The following is a 23163-nucleotide window of genomic DNA, read 5'->3' on the forward strand; positions in this document are numbered from 1 at the left end:
AGAGAACCAGATGTAAGCTATGTCGCCTTTTATAACCTACCTTCCTAAATTACATGGCACCACTTCAGATACAAGTCAGCCCAGATTCAAGGGGAAAGAACATAAACCTACCCTTCAGTGTGAACATGGCAAGATCACCTTGTAGGAAGAGCAGGTGGGATGGGAGACATTGTTATAGCCATCCTTAGAAAATATAATCTTTTTGCAAACACCATGTGCATTTAATTCCATGTGAAAGAAAGGAAGGCATCTCAGTAGTTGTAGGAATTGACCAGTTGCTGACACATTTACCATGACAACTTTACCCTGTAAAAAAAAAGGTCTAGATTATGTCTGGGTTGTTTTATAGGAAAGAAAAAGGGTTTATTCCAGATTTTCTTCTGCTCCCTAGTACAGCTTCTGGGTAAGTGTCTACTACATCCTCCATTCAGAGAGACAAAGGCCAGGCTTGTAGGACTGTGGGTGCCCAAGAGAACTTGAATATGGCCAGCGTGAACAACACACTCTGGAATGGAAGGGGAGACTGACCATCCAACAGGGTGAGCCACTGACCCTGAGGGCCATCCAGCTGTGCCTGTGCCCCCTAGTGGCAAGGACTGGGCAGCGAGTGCATCCAGGAGGAGAGGCAAACTGCAAGGGGCAGGGAGGGCCCTGACAGCCTGACTGCTCAGGAGTCAGGAAGTGACAGCCGTTCCTCTATCTGGTATTTCTACTCCAACCAGGCCTGGCAGGGTCGTCATGGCAACTCGCCTGTCTGCGCGGCTGAGCTGAGCCAGGATTCCCTTAGTAACCGAGGAGCCCAGGAGATGATGCTTAAAATAATCTTCGATGCCCAGGCAGAAATGCCTTTGCAGTTTTATTAGCCACGAAGCATCACGGGGCATGGCTTTCACTCCCACTTTATTTCTAAATGGAACAAAATGGCTTTTTAAAGCAGGAATTTCCAACCTAGGGCCAAATGCTGTCTTCAGTCCACGAGGCGCACATCCTGCTGCAACCAATGAGCGTCCCCGCCGAGTTTCTGAGAGGAGCTGCTGGTCACTATTACATAAATTACCTTCAAATAGAGCAGGCGATCTCTCGCTGAAATCACTGGGCTCCATCTAATCTCTTTTCTATTTCCTATTGAAGTCTCACACTGTCTTTCAGGAGGGCACATAGTTACGCTTGGCAAGACTTGAACACTTGGGCCCTTTAGCCCGACAGCCCTTACCTCTGACACCTTCCCAGCTCATGCGACCTCTTCCATTTTCCCTCATCTGCAAGGTCTGCTCCCCGCCCCCCCCCCATGGTAATCTCCTCCTATGGGCAGCCGTGCCTGTGAATTCCTCTCCTCTCTTAGCATCGACCATATGCACACATCTTCTTACACGGTATTGTTCTCTTTATTGGTATAAGTAGTGAGAAGCCTCAAGTTAAGAAACCAGGTCTTCTTGACAAGACTGCAAACTCTTTAAGGGCAGGGTAATGGATATTGTCTCAGCTCTCCCAGAAATAGTTGGAAGTTTTAGCAGTGAGAGTTGCAAAACTTTGTGAATAGACCAAAGTGGACTGGTGTGTACACTTTGAAAGGGAGAATTCTCTCGTATGTGAACCAGACCTCCTGAACAAGAAATTGAAAATGTATGGAAATCTGATGTGAAATCCTGAGAGTGGACAGAAATCTGAGTGAAATTCTGAGAGTGGACACACAAAGCAGAGTACAGGCAATATCAGAGCCATTATTTTGTCCTGGCGTGCACAGCTGGGGTGAAAGAGCCTGAACTTGAGTCACCAAATGTCTAACAGGAGAAAAAGGGCTCTGGCTTGCTCACAGACGTGTTCCTTCTGCTTCCTCCTCCACTGGCAAGAGGAGAAGCAGAGGACTTGATACACCTGCATAATGGCTAGCAACAGTCTTGTTTGAGAAGTCGGACAGTCTGGGTTCAGATCCTGTTGCTGCTACTATTTCCATACACCCGGGGGAATCACTTGGATCCTCTGAGCTTCCTCATTCATAAAATGTGATTTAAAAAAAAGTGACTTCTTCTCCAGGCCACAGTATCAATTAAATGAAATGATGCGCAGGGTGTGCTTAACACAGTACTTGGCACAGAGTAACAACTAAACAAGTGCTGACTACTTATGTTATTAAAAATGTTATATTCACTTTCTGTTAGATATTACAGTAATCGTGAAAAATCTTGACTCATCCTTTTTTTGACTTTCTCATTGGCATTTTCTCCATGAACAATTTCATCTTGATATGATCATGCCAGATTCCTAACAAGACATTAGGGGATCTCTTCATCATTCTTTGACCTCAGGTTCCTTTATCTCTATGTTTGCTGATGTCCTGTTAATACCACAGAGGTGCAACATGTATAAGAATAGTGTTACTGGGGATCCCTGGGTGGCTCAGCGGTTCAGCGCCTGCCGTTGGCCCAAGGCGTGATCCTGGAGTCCCGGGATCGAGTCCCACGTCGGGCTCCCGGCATGGAGCCTGCTTCTCCCTCCTCCTGTGTCTCTGCCTCTCTCTCTATATGTCTATCATAAATAAATAAATCTTAAAAAAAAGAATAGTGTTACCATTATTTGAAGATAACATCGTCGTCATCATATCAACACCGCCAGGATGGAACCAGGACTCCTTTCTGGACAAGACGTGCATGCTAAGCTCACTCCTCTCTCCTCTTTTCATCTCCTTCTATTCCTTTCTTTCTTCTTGGAATTTGCAATCTCCAGTCCAGGACACTGCAGAGAATGCCAGGGGTAGGTCTGCAAACTTTGCCTTAAAGGAAAACAGTCTCCTTGAAGGGAGTCAGTCATGACGGAAACAGTCATTTGTTTGAGAGAACATGTGTCCTCTGGAAACTAACTGCTGTTATACCCTAACAGTAGCAATACTAGGAATGAAAGTGCTCGTAATAAATTTATTTTAAAGCTGTTTATATGGTGTCTAGTGTGACACTAAATGTTTTGCAAATATTATTTCATTTAATCCCCAGAGTAATCTATGAGGAAAGCACTGTGGCCAGAGAGGTTAGGTAAGTTGTCCAAGACCACATATGTAGTAAACATCCCTAGCAAGGCATGCACCTAGTTCAGTCTGGTTTCAGACCCAGGTTTCCCAATTCCCATTCTATTTTTCTAGTCTACATGATGCTGGGCCTTTGGTTTGATGTTTTGGATGAGTGAAAGGAGAAGTTATTTGTAAAATGTCTCCTTGCTTAAGTTGTGGCCAGCAGGATGGGGGGAAATGATCTTTAAAGTGAAATATCAACAGATTGGAAGTGTCTAATGTAAAATGTCATTTCAAGTATACAAGTCCTCTGCAAAAGGGAGTTTGGGACTTGGTCAGGCAACCAAATGGAATATATTAGAAATGGATTCCTGGGGGAGTTGATTCTGTGGAGGGATCTTCAGGGGAAGATCCCTGTGCTGGGCAGTAGGGAGGCCTCAAGCAGTAGAGCAGTTGCTAGTCATAATGGATACTTTCTTCGACTCACAAGTAAAGTGGCCTTCCTTGAGGAGAAAAAAGCCAACTTACAGGACAAGGAGTCATTCTCCCTCAAACTTTCCTCAGTTCCCCCCATCCCCGACTTCAAACTTCCAGCAAATTCAGAGAACACCTTCTTTACCATTTCCCTCCTGCTTCCAAGAATGTGAGAGGGATTTGATCTTCATCTCTCCATTGTTCCATGTATATACATCCAAGTAATCTCATTCCTAGTCTTGAAATGAAAAATGCAGTGACTCATCATATAATGAATGTCAAAGGGAAATTGTGAGTCGTGGTTAGAGACTATCAGGAAGGAACACAGTGGGTTTCCCAGAAATGGAGGAGAGACAGACACTATAATTGCCTGTCTTTTTGCCCTTTCCCTGCGGTGGCAGCTCAAATCATTTTGTCCAGTCTAGGAACAATTTATCTGTATCTCCTCTGTTTCTTTTCCATCTAATATAAGAAGGGCAGGAGAGGCTGGTTGAATGTTCATTTCATCCAACAAATATCCAAATACTTTCTATGTTCCATCTGCTATCTGTGTGCTATATCCTGCAAGGAAATAAAAGATGAAGTTGTTCTCCAAGGTCCTAAGGCAAATACTTACAATAAAATATTAATAGATAAGTAATATATTAATTTAGATACCTCTCAGCTCTACAAGAGTTCAGCGACCAGAAAAGAGTCGGGGAAGTGGGCTCTCTGTGTGGCTGGTAGGAAATAGAGAAGAATGGCCTTGTAGCACTGCCTACCCCTCCCCATGCCCTACCATCATTCCTGTCTGCCCAAGGTCGAGCTATGTTAGAAATCTTCAGTTGAGGGGCGCCTGGGTGGCTCAGTTGGTTAAGTCTCTGCCTTCAGCTCAGTTTATGATCCTGGCATCCTGGGATGAGTCTTGCATTGGGCTCCCCGCTCAGCGGAGAGTCTGCTTCTCCCTCTCCTTCTGCATGCCCCTCCCCCTGCTTTTGCTCTCTTGCCCTGTCAAATAAATAAATAAAAATCTTAAAAAAAAAAAAAAAGAAATCTTTGGTTGCAACAAGAGAAATCCCACTTCAACTGAATTAAGTGAAAAGAGAATTTATGGACTTTGGTGGCCGAAAATTCCAGTAACAAGGTGGGTTTCAGTGGCTGAGAGAGGTTATCAAGTGGATATCTTAACTCTTTTTGCTATTTAAGCTCTTAAAGTTTCCTCTGTTTTGTCCTCATTCCCAAGAGGTGGAGGGAAGGCATCCTGCCCCTGCAGATTCATGCCCTCACAGTGTAGCCACATCAAATGAAAGCTACTGTCTGCTGAGATCTCCAGCAAGTCCTGGGTTTGGATTTTCTGGCCTGGTGCAGGTCACATGCTTATCTCTAAGCCAGTCACTGTGATGAGGACCATTAAATGCTGCAGGGTTTTGCATTTTTTCAGCCTACATTAATTATTAACATTATTATTATTGCCATGCTTTTGTCTTCTAGCCTACACAACTTGCCTGGTATGCTACAAATAATGACTTGGCAACCACTTCCTGTGTGCCATCTACTGAGCCCGATGTCTCAGAGATGATCTCCTTAAGTCTTCACAAGCACTTTAAGTGGTAGAGGGTATTGCTTCCATTTACAGGTGAGGAATCTGAGCCTCAGAGAAGATAAACTCCATTTTATATTCTCTGGGAAACATATTTCTGCCTGACACCAAAGCTCTTGCTCCTAATCATCTGCCTTCTTTAGGAGGGTCAGGCCAGCTTTTTAACTCTCCTCGCTACAATGGATAAACGTACGTCCCAGGATGAACTGAGGTCTACACAATGGCAGCTCAGCTAAGCTGGTTCTGATCCTGTGGATATTAAATAAAGAGGCATAGACTGAATGTGTTGGTAATTTCTGGGCTGCAGCTTTATTTAATGATATTTTTAGTCCTTTCAATTCATTTGATTCCTATTAAACTCTAAATGAATTAGTTTCAATTATGAAATTATTTTCTCAGCCTAATCCAGTCTCTCCGGGTGTACATATTTTTCATATCCCACACTCCGGTCCACCTGGGTTTGACATTTGGTGCTCTGATTGCTTTCCGTGATGCAAGGATTTCAATCCCAGTGGATCCCAGCGTGTTGCCAAGGATTTTCCTTTGGATCGTTAATGAATGCAGGAGGTCCTTCCTAGCATTTTTATGTTACTCAGAAAAATCATTCGGTATGTGAGAGAGAAGACAAGATCTTCCTTTTGAAAAACACCATGCCTTTTAATCATCTGCGAGAAAACTTCCTTTCTTAGTAATCTCACCCTGGCCGCCAGGATGGGAGCAATACAGGGGAAATCGTGTTTGTTCATTTTAGAGCAAGCCTGCCAACCTTGGGTTCTGCTTTCAATTTTACAAAATGGAAAGTTAATGAATATATGTACATATATGCATAGAGGGAAAGGGCACCCCATATACTGTAAGAAACCAGTGTTTGTTTGAAGCTTTTTTTTTTTTTTCTTTCAGAAATTCTTGTCTAAGACTAGAGACATTATTCATCATGCCAGAACTTGAAGCTGTATTTACTTTCTGGGGAAAAGTATTTTTGTGTTCTGTCAACAATGCTGCAGTTTTTGGATACTCTTGTGCTCCCAGGAATTAGAGACACAGAGAGGAGTAGAATGGCAGCCTGGTACTCCTTTGTGAATCCACATTAGGCTTTTAAAATAGAAACCACTGTAAGTTTAATCAAATAGGAAATGCATACAAAACCTCAGTGTTCTTGGGCAAAAACTTCAGAGTTACATTATTCACCCCGAAGACCTGAAAAGATCAGGATCCCAAGCATAGTTACAAATCCCAACATTTCTTTGTGGTGCTCTGAGTAACTGCAAATGGCAGAAGAACTTTAAAGCCACAATGTGAAGAAGGCTCAGATGTATTTTGACACTGAGGAAGAAAGGAGAATGGGATTGTGGGTATAAATGCATGGCATTGTTAGTGAATATGAAATTTTTGTAAATATTTAATGAAGTGTTTCTTTTCCTCCAATGAGTTGTTAAATTAATGATGCATTTTATAATCCGTGAGTTCTCAGCGCAAACAAGGTATCCAGTTTTAAGTGTATCTCCTCGTTAAAATTTCCTTTGTTCAGTTAAAGTATTCAGGAAGGCTTCTGTTAAGTAAACTGCTCTGTGTTCTTGGCTTGACTTCAGGGAGTTCAGCGAGGGAACTGTGTCTGTGATGGGGGACGTGGCAGGGGGTGAAGTATGATTTAAAGAAAAATTCAGCAGCCCAGAAATGTGTTAATGAGATATGAGTGGCAGGAGGTGATTAGCAGAAGAATCTGGAGCCTGGTCCAAAGTAAGAAGTGAGGCTGGGTTTGGATGGGAAACCTGGTGAATGACTGGACTGCCTGGTAATCAAATAAGTTGGGGGTATTAAAGCGTGTTTTGTTTTGCTTTAAGCTGGGGTGAAATGCACATAGCATAACACAACAGAAAACCAGCCATCCTAAAGTGGACAACGCAGTGACATTCACACTGTTGGATACCACCATCCCTACCAGTTCCAAGACGTTTCCATCATTCTGTCCTATTGTGGGTTTTAATGAAAAGCTGAAGAAGATTGGGAGACATCTGGATTATGGAATTATGGAATTATGGCACTGGCTACATTCTGTCATGTTCTAAGTTTGTTGTCCTTAATGGCGTTTGCCTGAAAATCTTTGTGTTAAACTGAGAATTTCGGTGTAATGGAAGTTAATGCCCTGGAATCTGATTTGTGATCGGCGGCTGCATTTCTCAGGAGATGACAAGGTTTTATCATATACCTCACTCCCTCCCATCAGAATGTACCCCCCCGCTTCCTGATATATTCCTGCACATTCTCATCATGAATCGAGTGCCAATAGTAGGATGAGGAATGAAAAGGTGGATGAGACAGGGCTCTGCCCTGTAAGAGAGACTTAGTTCTAGTTGGAGAGAGAGGTTCTGACAGAGGCATGTACAGGCGAAAGGTGGGACTGGAAGGATGAATACTTGGCTGAGTCCAGAGGCTTCTGAGGGGAGCTGGAATCTGAGCTGAGACTTCAAAAATGAGTACAAGCCAACTGAGTGAAGGGATGGCAGGGGATATTTCAACAAATGCAACAAAACAAAACAAAACAAAACAACAACCCACAAACCCCAAAAAACAACCAAAACCCAAAAAAACCAAATGCGGTGTGAAGAGGTTGTTAGATCCCAGTGTGAGGTGGGGTGGCCAGAACAAATGGGCAAGGATTGGGCAGTGGAAATCAGATGTAAGATGTGTTCACACATGGAAAAACAGACTCGAGAGATAATCCAACCCTTAAGTAGCAAAGCTTGGATTTGGATCCACTTATCCTGGCTTGAAAACGCTAGGTATTTCCACTGAACCATGCTCAAGAGGAGGGTGCAGGGTATGGAAATATTTAAAAGTAGAATTGTTGAGGACTAATTTGGAGATCCATTGCATGGTGGGGCAAAGCAGGGGATGCTGCTGTGAATGGCTGGCAGCCTTGCTGTTTCTTTTCACATGTGTCCCTACCTGTTACCTGTCTCCCTTGACTCTTCCACTTTCAATATTCAAGCACATCTTCTTGAGGAAGTCTTTAGATATTCTATGTCTTAAATGCTAAGGCATGTGTAATATGTGCAATAAGATTCCAAAGTCCTAGAATCAGAGAGCAGCTCTAGGTTGCAAGCAGAGCAGACACCATGTATTTTTTTTTCCTCCTGCTTCTTCCAAGCCTAATCCCTGCCAACCCCCTCCCACTCCTCATCCTCATCCTCAAGCCTAGTGCAGAATTGGTATTTAGCAAGTGCTGGAAAGACTGAAAAAGGGAGGTATTCAAACAGATGTAGAATGAGCTCTCCCGGGCAGAGATTTGGAATCAGTGGATATTTTTACCACCACTCCTTGACCTCACTTATATTCTCTGTCTCCGTGGGTAGCCCTTTTACGGTTCTTGGACACACCACATTTCCTTTTAGAATCACCTGGCAATATGCTGCATTCTCTCTGTGGCAGGCAGAATGGCCGCTCAAACATTTCCAACCGTTAATCCCCTGGAATCTATAAGCATGGGATATTTTATGACAGCAGGGGCTTCCCTCACTGCACTCTACTCCTTTGAAGAAGGTAAAGGAACTGATCTCAGGCTAGTGAATCCTGGGTTACCTGGGTGGTCTAGTCTAATCACGTGAACCTTTAAAAGCAGAGCACTTTCTGTGGCTGGAGTCAGAGGGATGCCATAGAAGTCGGAGAGTTTCAATGTTTAAGAGGTTTGGGACCTACTAGTGCTGGAAGGGCCATTTGGAAAGCATGAAAGGGATGTGGAAAGTCTCTAGGAGTAAAGACCACTCCCCCTCCTGCAACTGACAGCCTGTAAGGAAATGGGACCTCAGCTCTACAACCACACCCAACCCCCTGAATACACTTGGAGGCAGATTCTTTCCCAGAGCATCCAGTAGAATGCAATCCTTGATTTCAGCTTTATTGAGGCCTTAGCAAAGGACCTAGCTGTCTTCCTGAACTTGCGACCTACAGAAACTGTGGGATAATAAATATGTGTTGTTTCAAGTCACTAAGCTTGTGGTAATCTGTAATGCAAGAAATAGCAGACAAACACACTCTTTGTAAGCGGTCTAGAGCAAGCAGTTCTCAAAGTGTGGTTCTCAAAGGTCTCTGAGACCCTTTTAGGGGCAATGTGAGGTAAAAACTATTTTCATAATAACACGAAGATGTCATATACTTTTTTGCATTGTGTTGACATTTTCTCCAGTGGTGCTAAAGCATTGGTGGGCAAACTGTTGGAGTTTTAGCTCACATCAGGAAGGTGGCACTACACTTTACCAGTGGCCATTTTATTTTTCACTGCCACGCTTTTACAGGAAAGAATATGTGGTCTCACTTAAGGGTGGTCTTGATGGAGCAGAAAAATTAATACTTTTATTAAGTCTTGACCCTTGGGTCCATGTCTTTTTCCTAATTTGGGTGATAAAATGCAAGGCACCCATACAGCATGCCTACTGCAGTCCAACCAAAGATGGTTGCCTCCAACAAAGGCACATGTGCCCTTGTGTTGTGACATAAACTGGTTGCTTTTTTGTTTTTTCACAGAATACCATTTTTATTTGGAAAAAAGACTAATATAAACTAGTTATTCCAATGTGGGTATCTGAGAGATACTTTCTTGAAAATGAATGAAATGCATCTGTCACTTCAACAAAAACAACAAACAGTATTTGTTGCCAGTGAAAACATCTGAGCTTTCTAGCAAAGATTAAAAGTTTGGAAAACCAGAGTCTGCCACTATAATTTGACAGATTCTCAATACTTTGTCTGATGAGATAGGCAGTGATATTATGCAGCAAAAGAATGTGAGTTTTTTGATATTATAAAATAAACTAAGGACTTAGAACATCTAAATAAGTGAGTGGATCAATATTTTCCAAGTGACTAGTGCATGATGTTACAAAGTCACGCATGGGTAAAAGCACATTGAAAAATGCCAAGAAGGGTTTACTGATATGATTTTGTATTCCACATTGCAACTAACCTCTAAGAAACTTGTCGAGATTTGGTGCAGTGGAAAGAATTAGCACAATTGTCTGAGAAGGCTGAAAATACTCTTCCCCTTACCATACAAGGCTAGATTCTCTTCATTGTACTTCAACCAAAACATCATTACACAACAGGATCAATGCAGAAGGAGATATGAGAATCCAGCTGGCTTTTATAATGCTGCTTGCCTCGTTATTTTTGGTTTTGAAAATTCATTCATTCATTCATTTGTAATCTCTACACCCAACGTGAGACTCAAACTCACGAACCTGAGATCAAGAGTTTCATGCTCTTCTGACTGAGCCAGCAGGCACCCCAGAAATATAGTTTTTAATTTAATTTTATTTTGAAATGTAGTTTTTTAAAGTAAAAATATTATATTTATGTTGGTGTGCAATGGGTTTGTTATTGTTAGGTAAACGAATTAATAAATATTTTCAGCTTCAATTTTGAATACAGCAAATATCGGTAGATATAAACCACAGAAATAAAATCTCTTTGTGATCCCCAAGAATTTTGGACTGTATGTTATCTACTGAGGCTCCGTGGAGGGCAGACCACACATAGATATAACTCAGTGGTTCCATATTTGCCCTCTAAGCCAATTTAAGCTCAGAGGTATTTTTTCTTTGGCCCTTGTGATATTTAAAACAATTGTTGAACTCTGAACGAATTTACCATATTTACAAATTGGTAGGTTTTATGTGAAATACCACATTTCCCAATTCTCTTGAGAAACTCATGGGCTGACTGCATTGGGCCCACACTCTTGCAGGGCCCCCAGAACTGGACCTTCTTTGGGACACATGCTTTCTGGTTTCTCTCCATCCTCACTCCACTCTACTCCTTATGTCCCTTGTTGAAACCTAGTCCTCCTCAGTCGCTCATATGGCTCACTCAGCTCCTGGGAGCATTGTGTTTGTAATGTCTGACCTCCTACCTTCATGGCAGGAAGTTGGGAAGAAATGGTTGAATTCCGGGGCTCTTTCCCTGCCCCCGGGGGGGTGTTAAGTCACAACAGGCCAAGAGCCCACATCAAAAAGCTGAGATCACCAGGTGAGAGAGAAATTTCTGAAATGGAGGCAAAGGTCATGTTTTAAGCCTCATTCTCTCAAATGGCCTAATTGTTTACTGTTTACTATGGCAAGTAGATGGGTATCGTGTCAGGAGGGCAGCTGAAATTGGGATTAGGAAATGGGCTCAGGAGCCAGGGTGTTCAAATTCTCGCTATGGCTTTTGATAGCTGTGTGACCTTGGGTCAGTTAACTAACCTCTCTATGTCTCAGTTTTCTCATCTGCAAAATGAGACTAATAATATTATCTACCTCATAGGGCCATTGGGAAATTAAATGAGATGGTATATAGCAAGAACTTGGAACAGTACCTGGCACCAATAAGCCCTCAATAATTATTAGCTACTATTTCTGTTATTCTTTGAGCTGGGCTTCAGTCTGGGTATGAAAAGTTAAGTAATCTGCCATAAGGTTCTGGCCAGGCAAATTGGACTCTGTCTGTCACCCTATCTCACAGATCCCAGGGATCCTGACGTGAAAGTAATAGATCCCAACAAATATTTGGGGAATGACATAGTGCATCATTTTGATTGGCAACCATACACTTAATTCACCTGTTAAATCTACAATAGATTTGAAATCAATCATGAGGGACATTAACCACTCTACTCATTAATTAATTCACTTAATTAGCCATCTCTTTATTTTTTAAATACCTATTGAGTGCTTACTATGTTCCAGGCACATTGACTTGGAAACAGGTGTCTTGGTTTGGGATTAGAAACCACCATCAGGTAATTCTGTACAAGAGGGTCTAAATATTTTAATCCCTTGTTCGTTAAAAACAATATCCTTTTGTTTCTAGGGGACTGTGAAAGAGCTAGTCCTAATCCGAGGTCATGTTGTCTACATGAAAGAAATCACTATTAGTGAATTGCCTTGAAAAGAGAAACAAGACTATAACTCTCAAAAAAAAAGTTCTGTAAGTACCCAATTTATTAATAAAACAATACAGTTTAAATATTTATGATTTATTTTGGTCATACATTTTTTTTACCATCATTCCCAAAATGTTGTGCATTTGGCTGACATGTATTTGCAAGGTTAGGATCTATAATTATAACACTGGAAACCATACAAGGCATTTGATTTGCTTATTAATACTTCCTCCCACAACAAACAACAAACAGATCTATTTTGCCTTGTGATTTACTTCCCTATGTCTCTAAAAATAAATTCCTCCTAATGCCTTTTATACTTGCAAAACACTTGTCCATTTCTCTGTGAGAACACTATAAAAGCGAAACATTCATTCTTCTGGTTTAAGACTGGCCAGTTCATATCAAAATAAAACACCTCCATGCAAAACAATGATTCTAGGCATTTCTGCTGATAGAATTTGCTCTCAGGAGTGATACAAAGAGGCAATAGGAAGCCCCACGCTAAGCTTAAAGATCAACTTGGTGGACCAGGTTTCTGGGGAACCATACTGCATGGCCATTTGCCACTGACAAGTTTCTGTTGTTGCGATCCCACCAAAGACTCTTTGAGGTCATTCCTAGGGATTGACATAAAAGTGGGACCATTCCACTAGGGTTCTGTGATGCCTCCTTTAAGAGAACAGAGGCTGGCCAGGAGGAACACTCCCTAGTCTGTTTAAGGAAGAGGTGTGACTATAAAGCAGTGATACTGATTTGGGGTATGCAGCTTCTGGAATCAGTTTCACTACTTTCTATTCCCACCTCGGAGACTGGCGGGACTTTTGTGCTATTGGCAGGGGAGAAGTGCCCTTCTCAAGCAGACTAGGTGCTTCCCTGTGTCAGATGGTCTCTGGGGTGGTACCCTGGAGTCTAGAACCTCAGGACTCTTAGATGTGGACTGCAATGGCATCACCTGAGACCTAATTAGAGATGCGGAATCTCAGGCCCATGCATACCTGTTGCACCACAGTCCAGATTTTTAACAAGATGTCCAGGTAATTTGTGTGCACAGTAAAGTCTGAGAGGTACTGGGCTAGGTGCCCCAGACCCACTTCTAGAAGACTATGTCTAGGTGGATAAACCTCTTCTTCAATAAAGAGACCATTCTTAGCAGGGAGGGATTATAGATAACAATTGCAAAAACAGTGTGGGTTTTTTTTTTTTTATTTTAAACATGCAAAATACAGTCCATGCATCTGCCATTTTGAAAAGTCTCTCATCCTGTAGCAGATAAAACCAAATTATGTTTTGGCTATCAACGTTCAATAAATGTGTCAAAATGCTTTACAGTGTAAAGATAATAAGAAATTTAGCAAAATTTCAACAAACCTGTATAAAAAACGGATACAGATAACATTTTATTTCAAGGCGACATGCTGTAATGTAAAGAGTAAGTTATAATTATCCATGTTTCTTTGTAAAAAGTCTTTAACAGTACAAGAGCTTAACAGATCCAGGCCTCAGGGCTACACATGCAAAAAAAATTGTCAGTTAGTTAAAAATCACCAAAACGTGCTATTTTTTAAATATGTATGTGTGTGTGTCTTTTTAAGTACAGGAGTAGTAGAAGTATTAAATATTAGCAGGTATAGTATTTCAGAACTCTGTAAAAGTATGTGGAGTTCATGGTGCCAGTGTCCGGGAAGACTCATACATTTCTGATGAACATTTTGGCTTAATCCCTTTGCCATTGTAATAGTCCACGACTTGATTTGGGACTTCAGCCAACACGCTCTTTGCCAGGGCAGCTGGAGATGCCTGCAGGGAAGAAGAAATCACCGTGACTTTGGCACCTGGCCACAGGAATCTGATCCAGAGTCAGCCTAAAAGACTGCAATCTTGCTCTGAGCACCCAGCCTCTCTCTCTCATTCATTCATTTAGTCATTCGATATTTGTTGAGCATCTACTCTAAGCAAGAGTTGTCAGATTGTTGGAAAGCGAACTTTTAATTTCATAATTATATTTTTCAATGTCTGTCTCAGAATATAAACTACTCACATCTGGGATCCCTGGGTGGCGCAGCGGTTTAGCGCCTGCCTTTGGCCCAGGGCGCGATCCTGGAGATCCGGGATCGAATCCCACGTCAGGCTCCTGGTGCATGGAGCCTGCTTCTCCCTCTGCCTGTGTCTCTGCCTCTCTCTCTCTCTCTCTCTGTGACTATCATAAATAAATAAAAATTTAAAAAATTAAAATAAACTACTCACATCTGAGGACGGGTGAAAGTTGGAGGGCAGAATGAATTTTCTTTAAGTTTTGTTCCCAATTTGGATTCAATTCCAAGCACTGTGCTAAGGGTTTATGAGTTTGTGGTTCTTGCCATTAAGGAGGGGAGCCTAGTGTGGCCAAGATGAACTTCACTGTGAGATTGATTGAACACAGTACATGCTACAGACCAGCAGTATCACTTCGCATGGGAGCTTAATAGAAATGTAAATGTTAGACCCCTTCTAGAGCCACTGAAGCATAATCTGCATTTTACCTTGATACCCTGGCATGATTCCTATGCATACTGAGATTTGAGAAGCACTGCTCTAGAGTCACAAACACCCTGGGACCAGAACACAGAAAATGAAAAGATGGCATCATTTTAGAGAAAATCACAGCAGGCTTCCAAGGGGAATGGCATTTGATCATTCTCAGCACAGTGAGTAATCTGATGGGGCTGAAGGAAGTGTGTGTGTGTGTGTGTGTGTGTGTGTGTGTGTTGGGGATGCAGGATTGTTGGAGTATTCCAGTTGGAAAATAAGCTTGAGGTTAGGTGATAGAGGGTCTTTAATACCACTAATTAATGTAGTCTTTATCCTATCAGCATTATGATCTCACTGTATGATTTGGGGTAGAGGAAGGTGGAGGTTGGTTTTCTGCATGGACTCTGGAGTCATATAGAGCTGGATCTGACTTCTGGCTCTGGGATTTGGTACTAACTTTCCAATCCCTGGGCGAGTAAAATTGCCGGAGCCTCATTATTAGCTATTATTGAAGTTGAAAACTTGAAACCAAGGAACCAGTTAATGAGTGTCTGAGATTCCTTAGCAAAGAAAAGAAAGGGCTAGACTCAATGTCGAATGACCTGGTTTCTTGCTCTTTCTTTCTTTATGTGGCTTGCCACTCAGCCATTAAACTTGGCTAAGCCCCAATGTTCCTAGAGACAAAATAGCAAAGGATAGGGATTGAGTTTATCTTACACAGTTTCTAGGAGGCTCAAAAGAGAGACATGTATCTTAAAGACAATCTGAAAACACGTCAAGGAGTTTTTCTAAAGTTACCTCTCACATTTTGAAGATGTCATGACATGTTAGGCACTTGGCATCCATGAATGCTCTTTTAGTTTATAAATGTCTATTCAGGGTTGTGTGTTAGAGCATGGTCCACATGTACACTGGGGTAGCTATGAAAGTCATTCCTATCGTTTTCTCTGGCCACAGTTCACATAAAGGCTAGAAAGTCAAATACTTAATTTCCCAGCCTCTCATGCATCTAGGGATGGCCATATGACCCAATTTCTTTGTTTCTTTTTAAATTTTTAATTTTAAATAAGTCCCATGCCCAACATGGGGCTTGAACTCCTGACCCTGAGATCAAGAGTCACATTCTCTGCCAACTGGGCCAGCCAGGCACCCCAATATGACCCAATTTCATCTTTGAAACATAAGGATTGTTTCTTGGAAAGCTTTTCTTTCATGGTTAGAGGGGACAGACATGTCTCCCTTTCCTCTTCATTTCTTCCTTGAACTAGAATGTAATTCTTGGAGCTATGGAAATTGTTTTATCATCTTGAGTGAATAGCAAAGAAAATCACCAAGTGCTGATACCATCAAATCTCTGAAAAAAAGATGTGGGCAGCTGCCAGTCCCTAACTTCTAGTTGCATAAGAACAACATATTTGTATTTATACAACCTAGGGTTTCTCACTTTTGGCTCTATTTCCATTTTGGGCCTGATAATTCTTTGGGTGGGGAACTGTCCTGTGCATTGTAGGATGATTACCAGCACTCCTGGCCTCTACCCACTACACGCAAATAGCATCCAAAGCTGCCACCATCATAAATGTCTCCAGACATTGCCAAAGTTGTCCCTGGTAAAGAACCACTTGTGCAATCCACTGTAAGATGGATTGGTTCTTAGGTGAAGCCAAAGATAACCCTGAACAGTGCTGTCAAATAGAACTTGGTATAATAATGGAAATCTCCTACATCTGCCATGTCCAATGTGGTAGTCACGAGACACGTGTGATTATCCAGCCCTTGAAAGGTGGCTGGAGTGACTGAAAAACTGAACTTTAAATTTTATTTAATTTAAATAGCCACATGTAGCTATTTGTTGCTGTATGTAGATGGCACATACATACAGTCCTTCTAAATGACTCTCCCAATTCCTTTGCATTATCTGGGTTGGTGGCTCTGGTGAGCAATTAGAGCTTTGGGGGCATTATCTGGTTGGGAAAGGGCCAAAAATGTGAAGGCAGCTGTGTTTATTAACCCCCTACAAGGACCAGGTGCTGTGCTAAACTTTCTATAAGACCACCTTTATTCTTCCAAATGTGTGTGTCATCTGCCTCATTTTACAGACGAAAGTCTGTGGCACAGTGAGGTTAATTAACTTGCCTGGAGCCACACAGCTCAGAGTCTGTGCCCTGCCCCCTTCCAAGATCTGAGTTATCATGTAAAGGGAGGCAATTCATGGGTTACTCGCTCGTATGAAATGATGTCAGCTTACCTTCCATTTCGTTTACTGTGTATGAATTCAGAGTAGATACGTTCGGATAATGATATGGTTTTCAAGCTCTAATCTGAAATCCATGAAGATAAGGGGCATGATTTGCTTCTGGTGTTGTCTTTGTAACCCACAAAGCAGCTGGAGACCATGCAGCAGACACGTATGAGCAGTACCCCACTCCTTTGACCTGGTTAGCGCGCTTCCTTGTTTCTGAGGCCCCTTCAATTCCCTGCCCACTATGGATTTGTCCTTCCTCTTACCAGCTCAAGCTATGAGGCTTTCCTCAGGGCTGTTCCTCTCTGCTATGAAGTCCTACAGTGTAACATTTGAACCCCTTTCAACCACCCGCAGGTTGCTTAGCATGGCAGTTTCCTGCTGCCACCTATGTTCCAAACGTGTGATACTCCAGTAAATTCCTTGAGGCCTGGACCCGTGGTTTTATCATTTCACTGTGGTCCCAGTCTAGCATGTGCCGTACCCACAGCAGGTGAACAGGATGCGGCTGGGAGAGAGGCAGGAACTTGCATGGCTCTGTGGCACTGCTGTAGCACACAGATGTGTGTGTGTTTGCAGGTGTGTATGTATGCAGGGACAGGAAGAGGGTGGTTTGGGGAAGTGCGTGACTCTCCTAGGGGATGAGCTCTTTGACCCCTCTTCACTCGCACAAAGTTATGGGTGGTGGGCAGTAATGTGACTTTTTCAGTCTGGCTGACAAAATGGGGCAGGAAATGAAAATCTGGAAAAGCCACCCCCTCTCCCCACCTTGGGCAGTATGCAAGTAAGTAGCTTCATTGATGATCACAGTGCAGCAAATTGAGCCTGTTCTAGCACATTCGTCCAGGCAGTAGATACCACTTCTTGCTGTCTACATGCAGAACACCTGAGGGCTTGGTGAGCCTTTTTTATTTAGTAAGTGGTTTCATTTGGAAATACCCTCCTCAGGCAAACTGAAGGGGGGCTGTGGTAGCACAGCTAGCCCTCACCCACGCTATTGCCCATGTGCTTGTTGGGGGCTTGGAACTCCCTTTCCGCTCAACACTATAGCCAGGGATTGATTTTAGGCTTCTCTAATGATTCTAATTACACACAGTCCTCCTTAAAAAGAGAATTGCAACTGTGTGGCAGTACAGTTATGAGCAATACCTTATTGTGTGGGGAGCCCTGGCGTGTTCAAGGATCTCACTAAGTGGTCCCAGCAGGCCAAGAGATGTAGGGTTCACTGGAGGCTGCTGGGCTCACTATTTATCTGAATGTTTGCTTTAAAGCCTGTCCCCAAAAGGTGGCAAACAGCAGTTTATGAGAAGTATATGCCAAAGGCTCTGACACTGGCACTGGGACGTGTCGATAATAAATAATGATCCATCCATCCTTTCACTCCTATACTTGCCTTACCCAGTGTAGCTGGGGTCCCAGTGTGAGCCCAAATTGGGATTCAGATGTTTCTGGACATACCTGGTAAAATGGCTAGGAGAGTGAAAGCAATGCATCTGAATGAGGGCTTTTGGCTTGAGGAGAAAGGCTTTTCCAGAAAATGTCAGGAGGGAAAGCTCAAAGTGGATGGCACAGTGCCTATTCCTTCCTCACCCTGCCTCTAATAACTGACTTCAGGCCTGAACTGGACAGGAAGCTAAAGACACTTGTAGAAGGGATCCTGCAGGTGTAGGGACACAGATTTCACTGCATTAACGGTCCAGGTGACAGAGGGGTCTCTGTAGCATGAAAAGGAGGGGACTCCTGTCATTCCCAAGGGGACTGCAGGGTATTTGCAGGGCACTGAGGATTTTCGAGATTCCCTCCTGCTGGGGTAGCTCCAAGCCCTGGGAGCAGTATCACTGGCACCATACACACAGCAGAGGGCAAGGCCTCAATGGATAGCAGGGGGCAGGGATGCTCTGCCCTGGAGTGGCTTCCACAAGGGTCACAGAACAAAAGAACACAGACAACTGTCTGTGACAACCTACGTGAGTCACAGATACTGCTGGGGGAGGCTCTGAAGGGTTCCTCAGGGCCATGACCAGCACAGAAGGAGACTTTGTGTGTGAATCAGAGAAGAAAGCGTCACTTGGGGCAACTGCAGCCCTTCCAGGTACAGGGTTTGGTTATATTTTAAAGGTGCCTCTTCTTCTCTGCAGTTGGTAATTACCCCAAATTTGGAAATGCTGAAAAATTGGTACGGAGCAATTTCTCGATGTCACGCTAGAGCATTGTCTGATGGGCCTACTTTAGGGTCATCTTGGGACTGTCACACTGCTTGACCTACTCTTTGTTACTGGTGGAAATCCAAGAGTGTAAAGCTAAATGTTAACTTGCAGAAAACTAGTAAGATTTCTGCCCTGTAGAGAAGGTAATCTAAAGATGATGATGAAGAAGGTTTTTTACCCTTTGGGTCATTAACCAGTTTCAAATCTGCCTTAGGAAACCTGGTCTAGTATTCCCTCCCACTGACCATCAGCAACTATTTTATTATCCTCCTTTGAAGCAGCTTTGCCATCTTTCTGGTTCCCTCATTAATAAGGTAAAGAAATCTTTGATGCTGCTTAGTGTATACTTGTAGAGGATTTAGGTTTCTATCATTTCAAAAATAGACTTTTCCAAGGCAAACACAGGCTTCTCCTGGGGCACATGGCTTGACAAGGAGAACCTGGGCTGAATTTCAGCTTCTCTTTGTCACTTCAGCCGGGCACCCTTAAGCAGGGAGCAACCTGCCTAACTGTACATGGCAGCCCTGCATACACCAGAAAGCCTAAATTATATGGATGAGGGCAGTGCCAGTGAAATGCTGGCTGCCACAGTTAGCATGACTCCTCAGCCATTGCTGGAATTATGCATCTTGTTCCAAAGAGTGAAGCTCTCTACATATCCTGAGTGTGAGATGGCCCGGCCTGGGCACGGATGGCTGGCATTGCTTCCCCCCAGACATTGGTGGGAAGTGTGGGAGGTGCTCGCTTGGGCTCTGCTCTCCCACGGGAAGCCCCAGAGATATGCGTACGTGTTTGAAGTTCCTGAAGGGCACGAACTGGACGATGTCTCGAAGAACAGGCTCTCCCTTCGGTGACCTCAGAATGCCATCGTCACCGTCCAGCATCTGCATGTCACTGAAGTCAGCGTTGCCCACCCCGACGATGATGACCGACATGGGGAGGTGGGAGGCGTGGACAATGGCCTCCCTGGTGTCAGCCATGTCCGTGATGACACCGTCGGTGAGGATCAGCAGGATGAAGTATTGCTGCCATTGACCGGAGACCAGGTGAGCACGGGGACCGAGGGGTGGGGGAGACAAGGACAGTACCAGTTATGCACCGGGCTGGCTTCTGTGCATACTGACCACGGTGACAGTGCTGACAGACTTTTAATGAGTCCTGTGTTGACGGCCCTAAAGACTGGAGGTGACAATGAATGGAGCTTCGATGCAGGGATAATAATTGTGGGTTAATTCTAAGAATCACCTTAATGGCAGTTACACAGTACAGTGTGGTGGACAGAGCAGCGGAGGGGAGGCAGGAGGGGCCGGCCTCGAAGCCTCCACTCTCTGAGCTCCTGGGAGAACTCCTTACCTCCTCTGGGTCTACACCCCTTCACCTCCTGAGGAGTGGAACTAGACTGTTTAACCCACCCTCTTCAGCTGGGGGATTTTTCAGAGCCTGTAGCTGTACTGCCCAATACAATAGCCACTAGCTCCACATGACTACTGAGCCCTTGAAAAGTGGCTAGAGTAATAAGATTTTAGTTTTATTTCATTTTAATGAATTCAAATTCAACCTTCAAAATGAAGACTTGATTTGGTTATTGGAAACCTTTTAAGTACGTTTGGAACAACTCAGGTATGTGAATCTAGTTTCTCAACTATTAATCTATCAAGTATTTGCAGTGATTCTAGATCTACAAGTATTCTAGATCTACAATCTAGATCAAGTATTTGCAGTGATAATTTAGTATCCAGCTTAAGTTGATGTCAGTATAAAATACACATGGGTTTTGAAGACTGAGTACAAAAGAAAGAATGTAAAATATTTTATTAATAACTTTTTATATGGAACACATATTAAAATGAGGATATTTTGGTTGTATTGGGTTAGATAAAAACATATGATTAAAATTAATTCCCTTGATTCTTTTAACTTTTAAAAATGGGGCTATTAGAGAATTTAAAATTGCATATACAACTCCGTAACATTTCTGGTGGACAGCACTAGTCTAAAGCTTTGCTAGCAGAAGGTGTGGGTTGCTGCCTCTTCCCCTGAAGGTCATGCACCATGGTCTAGTTTGAGTGCGCTTGTGGGTGCTGAGCTCCTGTGGCTTCTTGCTCCAAGTCCCAGCTCCCTGCCTGCAGCCTGGCTGGCCTCCTTCCACCTGGGTAGGTTGGCAGGTGGCACATCTGAGAACAAGACTGGATAATATATTCTGTATTCATCAGCACAGGGAGGGCTTAGGACTTGCTATGGAGTCTGGAAAAGGCAGGCCATCAGAAGTCATCACTATTGTTAGTTGTGAGTGGCGTCATAATAGCATCTGCTGTGAGATGGGGGGGAAGCAGGGTACTGGGATGCTAACTCATGTCAATCTAATGTAATTTTTGCAAGATGCCCAACATCTGCAGGGAGTAAACGTAGGATTAGTAAGTCATTCCAAGTTGCCATTCTTCAAAGAAGAGAGGCTGGATAGAATAGCCACATTATGAAAACACCTGGTTCTGAGAATCATACTTAAAAGGTTGTGCATAGATTGTTAAAGGTTCCCGCTTCTCTCTGTAAATCTGAAAAAATATTTTAAACAAAATAACATGTCAAAAGTGCAACTGGAGGCACTGAACAGCAATTCACACTATGATGAAGATGGTCACATGTTCTAAATGTTTTCCATGTATTTAATATAAAGACTAATTCTGTTCCATGTCCATTAATTAACTACCCACCCCTAGTTCTAGGTGACCAACCAATTTTCAAATGCATTTGAGTTGTACATTTGTATCCATACCCATGCTCTTAGAGTCTTACATAGTCAGAAAAAAGGTGGCCTGGGAGTTTGGAGGAAGGTTTTAGTAGGATGACCTGATGGTGCAGCTAGGGGCAGTAGGAGGCAACTTGATGGTTGGGACAGAGGGAAGGAGTAGAGAATACACCAAATCATAAATCAACTCCCTAAGTTGTGCCCTGGAAGGCCAGGTGGATGCCACACTTGGAGGGAGACTGTTTCTGACTCAAAAGCAGATGGGCCTTTGTGTGAGTCACACTTTTGTGTCCTCCTCCTTCTTTCTCCACATCCCCCAACTCCCATTTGATCTGATCTTTGTGGACCAGAGGTTGGACCCCCCTACCTGCTCAATGCCTCCAGGAACAAAAACATCTGATAGCCACCTTACCACATCAAGAAGTTTTAGAGTTGAAATGGTCTAGAGACAGGGTTTGGAAAATATTTTCTGTAAAAGGACAATAATTAGTATCTTAGCCTTTGCAGGCCACAGTGATCTCTGTCCAACAACCTAACCCTGCTAGTATAGTGTGAGAATAGCCATATAGCCATATTCAATATTTAATATGAACAGGCATGGTGATGTTCTGATAAAACTTTATTGATGGATACCAAAGTTTGAATGTCATATAATTTCCCTGTGCCATGAAGTTATTCTTCTTTTGATTTTTTTCAACCATTTAAAAATGTAAAAGCCATTCTTCGCTTGTAAGTCATTGAAATACACTGCAGAATGCAGTTTGTTGACTTTTTATATAGAGCAGGGATTTTATTTTATTTTTTAAAGATTTTATTTTTAAGTAATCTCTACACCCAACATGGGGTAGAATTATACAATCCCGAATTTACAACCCTGAGATCAAGAGATGCATGTTAGAACATGTATCTGAGCAAGCCTTGGGACCTTAGAGCAGGGATTCTTAACCTGGGCCTGTGGACTGCTGAAAGACAGTTTGTGAACTTCGGATAAATTACATTTTAGTTTCACCAACCGAAATTTATAATTTTTTCAATTATAACCAACAAATAGAATTAATTTTAACTGTACTCATGACTTAGTCACCAAAAGAAATCACAGAATATTTTCCTGTCATATTACAGCAACTGCAAATATCTTACTATATCATTTATATCAACACTACTTAGAATTTACAGAATTATTAGACTAGTTATTGGTTCTCATAATTTAATGTTAATAAAAGAAGCATTTTATTACTATATTTATCATGCTTCTTAGCCACACTTAAAAAATTTTGCTGAATGCATTTCAATATATTTGGTTTATTTTAATATATAGTTTATTTTGTGTACTCAAAAGCATTTCTGAGGAAGGGTCCTTGGGCTTCTCCAGCTGTTAATGGTGTTCAGGGAACAAAAAAGGTCCAGAACCTCTGATCTGAAAAGATTGTCAGGATTCGAGAATCTGATCCTTCAAGGTTCAATCTAGCTAAAGGTAATAGGCTGAA

General features: G+C 42.7%; 1 protein-coding gene across 3 annotated transcripts in view; it reads right to left on the reverse strand.

Moving 5' to 3' along the window:
* Positions 1-12010: 12010 nt before the first annotated feature.
* The window catches only part of CPNE4 (copine 4), a 670646-nt gene continuing 659493 nt past the window's right edge, over positions 12011-23163 (reverse strand). For all 3 annotated transcript variants that reach the window (XM_025448963.3, XM_025448965.3, XM_049099801.1), the window contains 2 exons: positions 19719-19955; positions 12011-13770 (listed from right to left, as the gene is read on the reverse strand). In XM_025448963.3, the coding sequence (XP_025304748.1) occupies positions 13636-13770; positions 19719-19955 (372 nt within the window). In that variant the 3' untranslated portion in view covers positions 12011-13635. The remainder of the gene's footprint in view (positions 13771-19718; positions 19956-23163) is intronic.

This window comes from Canis lupus, chromosome 23 (genome assembly GCF_003254725.2).
Source record: "Canis lupus dingo isolate Sandy chromosome 23, ASM325472v2, whole genome shotgun sequence".
Lineage (NCBI taxonomy): Eukaryota > Metazoa > Chordata > Mammalia > Carnivora > Canidae > Canis > Canis lupus.